This window comes from Pygocentrus nattereri, chromosome 14 (assembly GCF_015220715.1).
Source record: "Pygocentrus nattereri isolate fPygNat1 chromosome 14, fPygNat1.pri, whole genome shotgun sequence".
Lineage (NCBI taxonomy): Eukaryota > Metazoa > Chordata > Actinopteri > Characiformes > Serrasalmidae > Pygocentrus > Pygocentrus nattereri.
Window position 1 is genome coordinate 2,664,989 of NC_051224.1, and position 10,012 is coordinate 2,675,000.

Genomic DNA, 10,012 nt, shown 5'->3' on the forward strand with positions numbered 1-10,012 from the left:
GCTTAGCTGGGCTCGCTAATCCGGCTAAAAACATTCAGCAAACTCGGAACACAGTGGACCGAACCGCGGCTCTGTCCGACCCAGAGAGCGTTGTAACAGAGAGATGGCTGTAGGTTTTCCGGGCAGACCTTCCCGGCCGCTCCAGCTCGGCCATATTCCTCACTTTCCCCCCTACACCGTTCAGAACCGCGGGGACCCGGCCGGCGGTCTCGCGGCTGGCCGTCTTGCTCGTCACAGCCGGCGGGGCTGCACGAATCGGGAATCCTACCTTCAGTCGCTCCTGTAACAGAAAAGCGTAGCGCGTTTTCCCGACTTCGCCGTCGTGTCCTCGCTTCGTGCTTGACACCAACGACTCCGGGACCATGAGGGTCCGCCTTTCAGAGCGCCTTGAAACGGTCCCCTCTTATCTTCTTTCATCGTCTAACCCCGGGACGCCTTGAAACCGCAGGGCTGTTTTTTCTTTCAGGCGGCCCGATGCGGACTGGCCGGTAGCCAATCAGAGTCTTGTTTACACTCTGTGAGTGACAGCGCTCTGGCGACGTGCCAGCCAATCAAATCCCGCGCTGAACAGAGCACATTAAAAAAAACCGTCCTGTTCGTCCAGCTGAACCTCAGGCCGTCTGTCTGCTGACGTCCTCACAAACAGCCAGTGGTGGACAGTAACTGAGTAACTGAGTAAATGTAATTGGTTTCTGTACTTTAGTATTTTTGGTGTATCTGTACTGAAGTTTCTCCGTTCTGGGCGACTTTTTCCTTTCACTCCACTACATTTCAGAGTCTAATATCCGACTTTCTCCTCCTACATTTTGAGAAATCTGTCGTTCCTTTTGGTTTCTGTGTGTATAAAAACGTAACATGTCAAAACGAGAGAAGCGCAAAGCCAGAGCACCAATCAGGGCCCAGCGGTCACTTTGTTTAGAGCTGGTTTTGACCTGTTGGTCATACCGACCCAGTGCAGCACGCGGTTCAACGTCAGCGCAGCAGCGTAAAACTTTGGGAGAGTCTGTTCAACATAAATGATGAACTAACCTAACTTTGTGTAAATAGAGCTCAATATAGAAATACGTCCACATATGCAGTCGAGACTGACGCGGCTTTTTTCTGAATTTCTACAAACACCATTTCATTTTATAGTAAATGAGTTTGGGCTGGTTTATGTTTATGAACAGACGCCTACAGATCAACATAGTAAAGGAGCTCATCTGTGATCCTGAGTTTAAAGCCAGTTTTTATTCAACTTAAACTTGGAACTAAGTTGTAAATAAATCTGAAACTGAAACTTTGCTTGTGTGTAAAAAGTGATTTCAGAGCCACTCGGTTCTCCCTGATGGAAACTGTTTACCTTCAGTGTTTTGTGCTTCTGATCATTTTAATAGACGTCAGCGTCACTAATTAATGACGTTCTATTAAAAGACTGGTTTACCAAGAGAGACGCTGGAGGACTTTCACCTGAAATGAGTTCATGAAGCCAGTCTGGTTATAAAAATGATAACAGGACATCAGAGCCAGAATTCCTCTTTTAGTACTTTTACTTTATACTTAAGTACATTTGAAGGGAAATACTTTAGTACTTTTACTCAAGTGGAGGTCTAAAGAGAGGAACTTCTACTTTTACTGGAGGGATATTTTACCTTGGCTGCGTCTACTTTAACTCAAAGGGGGGACCCGTCCTCCTCTTGTCAGACTACCTACAGAGTTATTATACTACTAATATTAATAGCAGTAGTATTAGTAGTAGGAATAGCCAGGAGTCCATGAAAACATCACGCTGGGGCGTGGGCAGCTGGTCTGAAGCGGGCAGCAGGAGGGCTCAACAGTCAGTCGTCCTTGAGTGTCCGGCTGGGCAGGTTTTACTCGGAAAAAGGCAGGGAGAGGGAATTAGTTTTATTCTGTCTGTTTATACGTAAAACAGGGAATGTGAACATTCCCAGAGTGTGGCTAACGACTCCGGCAGATCTGACTATGACAGCCTAACTAACAGGAGAGAACCAGAAGGACACACAGACACGGCAGCACTCTGAGACAGTCTGGCATCCCTCCGCTCCACCGTCCACAAACCTGAGTGACCGCGTGCGGTTACAGATTACAGGCACACACATTTGTTTATTATTCATCATGTCATTTCTTCCTCGCTTTGCTTGTTGTTTACATGCACAGCACTAAGTGCGAATGCTTGCGTTTGATGCTGACGTGTGCACTTTCGTCATTTTTTGAATGGTATATGTGTTTATTGTGTGTATATTTATAATGCACCCAAATTCAATGAAGATCTGAGTTTGTTTATCCAGAGATCAATCAATGTGTCTGTTTACTCATCTATACATCAAATAATCAACAGGGACGTAGAACAAATAGTTACAGTAGCACCCCCCCCCCCCCTCAGGCTAAACACACCTCATGCATATTAATAGCTTCCTTTTTGCATTATTATTGATTATTAATTTACGCATAAAGTGTGATACAGTGACTATTGGTAACAATGGCTTGTTGTTCTGCCAGCCACTACTGGGCTACGTGTTTACATGAAAGGCTACGAGAGCAGCTACCTCTAATTTACAGAGACATCATACTGCCTTATGTGTGAAGGATAAATATTAGAATATTAGAACAGAATAAGCTTATTAGAATATTAGATTATCAGATTATCAAAAAACTGTGACAAACTATGTGACAATATTTTTTTTTCAGACATTTGATCAGTTGGAACTGAGATAAAAAACAACAACAACAACAAAATAAACAGTAGTGCTGTTTAATAAAAATGCTGTCAAAACAACTGGGATCATTATTTTCATTGCATGTTTGGCATACTGTGTAAATCCAGGTAAACTGGACTAATGTTGCTCGCTTTATACAGAAACGTGCAGCAGGTCAGTGGTCAGTGATCTAAAACCACGCGCTGTGTCCAGAAAGACATACTGTATTATGTTGTGACGTATTTTAATGATCATGAAGTCGTGCTGCCCATCTCCATACCGAGGTCTGATGTCTCTGACGCCGACTGTCTTTGGTCAAATCTGCATTCAGCTTCCTGAGGAGGCACTGAGAGAACAGCCCTTTGTTAGGCCTAATAATGAAAATGCACTCGCTGTGGACACATAACAATAACAATGACACATGTCATGACCATTTCCTCCAGTCCTTTAATCGCCTTTCCCCTACGGAGCCTCACTGGTGACATCCCCTGTAAATAACAATAATGTGTGGCCACGACTTAGTAAGGCGTGGGAACAAGATCCTAACGCGTGGCCATGCCTTAGAAAGCAATGATCTCATGCCCACGCTGTACTAAGTTATGGCCATGACTTATGGATCATTATTCATCTCGTTCCCATGCCTTACTAAGTCATGGCCACGCATTAGTATCTCGTTCCCACGCTTTACTAAGTCGTGGTCATACATTATTTTTATTTACACAGGATGTCCTCAGCAGGGCTCCAGACCTTTCCTTTAAACACATTTCCAGCATGTTGCTGTTGTTGGAACAAAACCTTGTATTTCCAGAATGGCGATTTTACAGGAGAAGGAAAAAACCTTCTTTACTTTTAATGTAAGTCAATGGAACCAGAATTTTTACTAAGTCATTTTGGGCCATTTCTTTTGGTCCAAACATCATGAAATGTTCACACAACACGGTGGGTAACAGGTATTTTCAAACGATGTCAAAAACTGAAAAATGACAAAAATGGAGATACAAGGTTTTCTTCTGACAGCAGCGCTGCGCAGGCTAGAGGCACAAGAAGTCTTGTCCAAAGCGTCTGTTCGGTTTCTCGTGAGTTATTGTGGATTTACCACCAACATTTCCTCGGACCCCACACATCCCAGCCACCCTTGTTCCAACCTCTGCCATCTGGAAAGAGGTACCGGAACATCCGAGCCAGAACCACCAGGTTCAGGAACAGTTTCTATGCTCAAGCTGTCAAACTGGTCACACCGGCAGCTTCAACCTGAGCTTAACAACAACACTACGGTCTGTTACTGACCAGCCTGACCACCCAGCACACTACACACTACACACTGAGCTCCACCAGCTCACTACCGACCACCCAGCACACTACACACTGAGCTCCACCAGCTCACTACTGACCACCCAGCACACTACACACTGAGCTCCACCAGCTCACTACCGACCACCCAGCACACTACACACAGAGCTCCACCAGCTCACTACCGACCACCCAGCAGACTACACACTGAGCTCCACCAGCTCACTACCGACCACCCAGCACACTACACACTGAGCTCCACCAGCTCACTACCGACCACCCAGCACACTACACACTGAGCTCCACCAGCTCACTACCGACCACCCAGCACACTACACACTGAGCTCCACCAGCTCACTACCGACCACCCAGCACACTACACACTGAGCTCCACCAGCTCACTACCGACCACCCAGCACACTACACACTGAGCTCCACCAGCTCACTACCGACCACCCAGCACACTACACACTGAGCTCCACCAGCTCACTACCGACCACCCAGCACACTACACACTGAGCTCCACCAGCTCACTACCGACCACCCAGCACACTACACACTGAGCTCCACCAGTTCACTACCGACCACCCAGCACACTACACACTGAGCTCCACCAGCTCACTACCGACCACCCAGCACACTACACACTGAGCTCCACCAGCTCACTACCGACCACCCAGCACACTACACACTGAGCTCCACCAGTTCACTACCGACCACCCAGCACACTACACACTGAGCTCCACCAGCTCACTATCGACCACCCAGCACACTACACACTGAGCTCCACCAGCTCACTACTGACCACCCAGCACACTACACACAGAGCTCCACCAGCTCACTACCGACCACCCAGCACACTACACACTGAGCTCCACCAGCTCACTACCGACCACCCAGCACACTACACCCTGAGCTCCACCAGCTCACTATCGACCACCCAGCACACTACACACTGAGCTCCACCAGCTCACTACCGACCACCCAGCACACTACACACTGAGCTCCACCAGCTCACTACTGACCACCCAGCACACTACACACTGAGCTCCACCAGCTCACTACTGACCACCCAGCACTCTACACACTGAGCTACACCAGCTCACTACTGAACACCCAGCACACTACACACTGAGCTCCACCAGCTCACTACTGACCACCCAGCACACTACACACTGAGCTCCACCAGTTCACTACCAACCACCCAGCACACTACACACAGAGCTCCACCAGCTCACTACCAACCACCCAGCACACTACACACAGAGCTCCACCAGCTCACTACTGACCACCCAGCACACTACACACTGAGCTCCACCAGCTCAGAGGACTGTATGCTGTGCACCTCATCTCTGGCTAAGCCTTATTTTTAGCATATTTATATATTTATACTGTTACTGTTTATTTAAGATGTTACCTGAACATTATGCTGCTACTCTCTACCTGCCCTGTACACTTTATATACAGACCACTGTTTACACCACTAGTGCTTCTGCATTTACTGGACTGGACTGCAGTTCACCAGCACATTTCTGTCTATATACCTGATACACTGAATATCTGACTATGCACTAACTGTCTATACGTCCAGTACACCTATAACACCTGCCTATACACATCTTGACTACGTTCGACACCTGTACCTACTGACCGCACATTTTGTCAGTCTTTTGTCTTTAAACTGTTTACCATGCATCTTTTATTACTGCACTGGAGAAGTAGCCCGACAGTGTTTCATTACACTGTACTACCCTGTATTGTATAATGGCAATAAAGTTGAATTGAATTGAATTGAATTGAATTTACGACTCGCCGAATCACCGTAGTGTATAAAAGCCGCTGTCTGATGAACGTGTGGGCAGAGAAGGCCTTTGGTCAGGATCTCTCAGCGCTGCGGGTCTATTTTGATTTTCCCGCTGTGTGGAGCGTCTTTCTCTCCGCTCGGTCTCCATTGGCCGGCCGCGCGGACCAATCGGAGCCCGGAGTGGCGCTTCGCGGACGGCACGGGCTCGTTAACATGCGCGGGTCTGGCCAATGGGAGGCTGTGTTTACTCTCCCTGGGTTGCGAGGCACGAGTTGCGCTGGGAAAGAGGATCACGGCTCGGAGACTCGAGCCTCGACCGAGCGGCCTGAGCCGGCGCTTCAGCTCACGCAGCCACAAGTGCGGCACTCACAGGCGCAGCTCTCTGGGACCTAACCTCTCCAGCAGCTCCGCGCTCACAATGTGCGGCGCTTCTCACCCGCAGCCGCTCGCTCCCTTCTAATCCCATTTATTTATTGTTATGCAAGGATTTTACATACCAGTAAGTAATGATTTCAATTGCTCTTGTATTTTAATTCCGAGGCCGGGACTATAAAGGCAGATATCTGCATTTAAAATGACAATTTTCGAAGAAATGGGCTCCGTGGGCTGAAATAAAACCAGTCAGATTTATCGAGCGCCAGAGAGCGAATATTCGAGCGTGTGAGGAGATTTTAAATATGCTAATACGAAAAGGTTTAATAGGCTCGCAACATTTCGAAGAGCGCAAAACTCACATTAAACCTCACCGGTGTTTTTCCCCGAGGGGTGGCTGCGTTTGATAAATTCCTCATGAAATGTAGATATTGTAAAAAAAAAAAAAATCGGTTTATTTATAAAATAGCGAATTATTACAAAAGAAAACGCATTTTCGGCGGTTCTGTTCGAGCGTAACGTAAAAAAAATAAATAAAAATTTTTAAAAATTCAGTTCGGTTTAAAAACAGCATAACGGCGGCGGCGACGCGACCCGCGGCCTTTGTAAAGGAGTAAAACCGTCCGCGGAGTGAAGTAAATAGAGGCGAGCGTGTTCGCCGTCCGGCTGCGTTTGATTGCATTCGGCGCGGAAATTTTCGCGTAAAGCTGAAAATGTCGCTGTTTTTTTTTTTTCACTAAAGCGTTTTTCTTTTCTTCATCTCTTCATCGTCGTCTTCGTGTTTTGCTCGGTTTCGGGTTTTTATTTCGGGTTTATTTCCCGTCGGCGACACCGCGCTGCTCAGCGCTGCGCTGTCGGCGGTGTGTCCGGGCTAGGCGCGCTCTCAGCCGGACAACACCGGCGCCCTCCCGCCTGGAGCAGCAGCGCCTGCTTTCCTCCGTCCCGCTGGACTCTGACCAACCAAACACGGCCAGAGACGCGGCGCTGGGTCAGCGTAACGAGGGAAAAGGGGAAGAAAGGAGGAAAATAAACGCTATGGTGCATTTTACGTTAGGCATTGTTAGACGAGGCTGAACAATCGCCCTCCGCTAAAACACACAGGCTGGTTCACAGAAAGGGGAGACGCGGAGGGGCCCGGATGTAGCCGCTTTGGGCAGAACATGCGTGGCGTGTTTGGGGGGCTTGTGCTCGGCGGTGGACGGTAATGGCTGACGGGGAAAGTGTGTGTGTGTGTGTGTGTGAGTGTGTGTGTGTGTGTGCAGCCAGACAAAGGCAGGCAGGCAGGCAGCTCTCTAACACCACTAACCCCCCTAAAACCGAACCCAGGACACAGTTCGCCTGTAACGCTTAACATTAAGGCGGTGTTTCATTTGCCTGGAAGCTCCGAGCGACAGCGAAGTGGGTCAGATACTCCGCTTCAGCTCGCCTTGCCTGGCATCTTGTGTTCTCAGCCGTGTGTGCTGCTCTAAGGTGGAGATAGACGCTGCGAGGAGCAGCCTGGTGAGCTCCGTCTGCACGGCTGGAGGACCAGCGCATAGCTTTATATGTACCCGGAGCTCCGCGCGTAACTGTAGGGTTTTATCTGTTGTGCGTCCTGGTCAATTTAATTACCCCAAATAAAGGCCAGAGCAGGTCGTGGCAGATGAAAGGGAGCAGAATCGCAGTTGTTTACACACACACACACACACACACACACACACACACACACAAACACACACACACACACACACTTTGTAGGAAGCCTGGCTATCTGCAGCGTAGGCCTTATTGTGCACGGTGGCGTGCTGGTGATTAGGGCTCGTTTTGCTCCTCATCTCGCCATTGATCACACTGCTTTGGTAAATCCATTCCAAATGAGCTGATAGCCTTTTTAATTTGAGGCCAATTAGAGGCCAATTCATCAAAGTTTATGCCCAAGCCTCTTGGACGCGACGCCTGCGCTGCATTCATCAGCAAACCAGGCTCGTTTTTTAGTGAAAAGCTCGAGCACATCATCATCTTGTTTAGTCCAGCCCGCCCGGGCGGCCTCTACGGTTTGACCCCATGCAAATGGCCCGAATGTCCTGCGTGGCTGCAGAAATAGCGCCGGACTGTGTTGTTCCAGGGGGGAAGGGGGGCAGTGCAGCGAGGGTCAGCGCTGATTCGGGTTCTCTCCAACAAAAGGCGATTCAGATGCGCAGTTCATAATGTGGGATGCGCTGGAAGCGCCTTTGCATATTCTGTGTGATGTGTCTGGATGCTCGTCTTTCAGCCCCGCTCCATCTCTTTCTCTCCTTTCTCTTACAACCCCTGCCCTGTCAGCGGGCCGCCCGCGCCGCAGTCGCAGGCCGGGGCCGTTAAACATGTGCAGGAAGACGGGCGATCTGTGAGCGCGGCGCGCGAACTAAACATGTCCTTTTCTCTTCGTTTTTCCAGAAAAGATGATTGGGGGCGACGCCGTAAACCGGAGAGGCGAGACTTTCTGTAAAATCGACACCGCGAGCGACCAACGGGGATTATAATCTATGGGTTTGTGCTGATCAGCTCCGCGCAGCCGCTGGATCTCGGATTGATTGTGCTCGAGCAGTATGGAGGGGAGGGAGTTCGCTGCTCCGGCTCACCTCCTGTCAGAGCGGGGCGCTCTGGTGCACCGCGCCGCCTCGCGGATCTCCTCCACCGGCCACGGATCCGTGCAGCACGCCGGCCCTTTCCCACCCGGGAAATACTACCCTTCCCACCTCCCGATGGCAGCGCACTCAGGTTTGTCTCGCTCCGCTCTGCACGCCGCGGCGCCGCCGACTGACAGCCGGCCGGTGGCGTTAACGCTGCTTTACTGCTCCGGTGTGGAGTTTCTTTAACTGCCCGTCTGCTGAGCGAACAGCCTCCACACCGAGTCCGGTAGAGTGATGATGATGAGGGTGAGGAGGATGATGATGAGGCAGTATAGCTGAGGAGGTGAATTTACATTTAGTGAAGCTGTAAACATGGAGTGAACGACAGGGATGAATAGCCTCGCTGTGGAGGTCTTTGTGCTGTTTAATTCATAGATATGTATATATATAATATGTGTGTGTATATATGCTCTCTCTCTGTCTATATATATATATATATATATATGTGTGTGTGTGTGTGTGTGTGTGTGTGTGCATATATATATATATATATATATATATATATAGACCTAGAGAGAGAGAGCAGTGTGGGCAAATATATATATATATATATATATATATATACATACACTGCTCTCTCTGTATATATAGTTTAAGTAAATAATAGTTTAATAATAATAATAATTTAATTAAAAACGCTGTATGTCCATTTGTAGAGGACGTTTAGATATGTGTAACTTATTTTTATTTCTTTAATAAAGGTGGTAATCATAATATAGCATTCATATTTCTTATATAAAATAATGAATGTGGCATTTTGGAATGGCAGTATTTGGGATAAATATATATATTGGGATAAAAAAAAATATATATATATGGCATGCAATTTACATAGTCGATTATCAATAATTTGACATTTTCATTCATTTAATTAATGGAATATTATTAATGTCTTGTCTTTTTCTTCTGCAAGTTGTTTCTGTCTCGGTTTACAGCAGAATGTGTTAGTAAAGCTGTAATAGACGCTGTGTGTTGGTGGTGAGGCCTGTAATAGCTGAAAATCCCTCTCTGTGTACTGAGTGAGACACAGCGCTGTCATTCACGTCCACTGTTAACGCAGGCCTTCAGCTCGCTGTCCTGCTCATGGGCTGCTGAAGGGGGGCTGGCGGAGAGGTGGGCTTAGCCTCACTGATGAGGCGATTTTTTTTTTTTGTTCTGAAAGGCGATTTGATCAGGCTGGACTGCTGCACTCTCTAAAT

General features: G+C 48.1%; 1 protein-coding gene across 3 annotated transcripts in view; it reads left to right on the plus strand.

Annotated features, from left to right (window-relative positions):
- The first annotated feature begins 6,004 nt into the window (after positions 1-6,004).
- Positions 6,005-10,012, plus strand: part of LOC108437150 (BAH and coiled-coil domain-containing protein 1) — a 111,337-nt gene continuing 107,329 nt past the window's right edge. Inside the window, exons 1-2 of one of the 3 annotated variants that reach the window (XM_017714057.2) lie at positions 6,005-6,289; positions 8,578-8,901. In XM_017714057.2, coding sequence (XP_017569546.1) covers positions 8,730-8,901 — 172 coding nt within the window. In that variant the 5' untranslated portion in view covers positions 6,005-6,289; positions 8,578-8,729. The remainder of the gene's footprint in view (positions 6,290-8,577; positions 8,902-10,012) is intronic. The other 2 variants (XM_017714053.2, XM_017714052.2) reach the window with 2 other exon arrangements.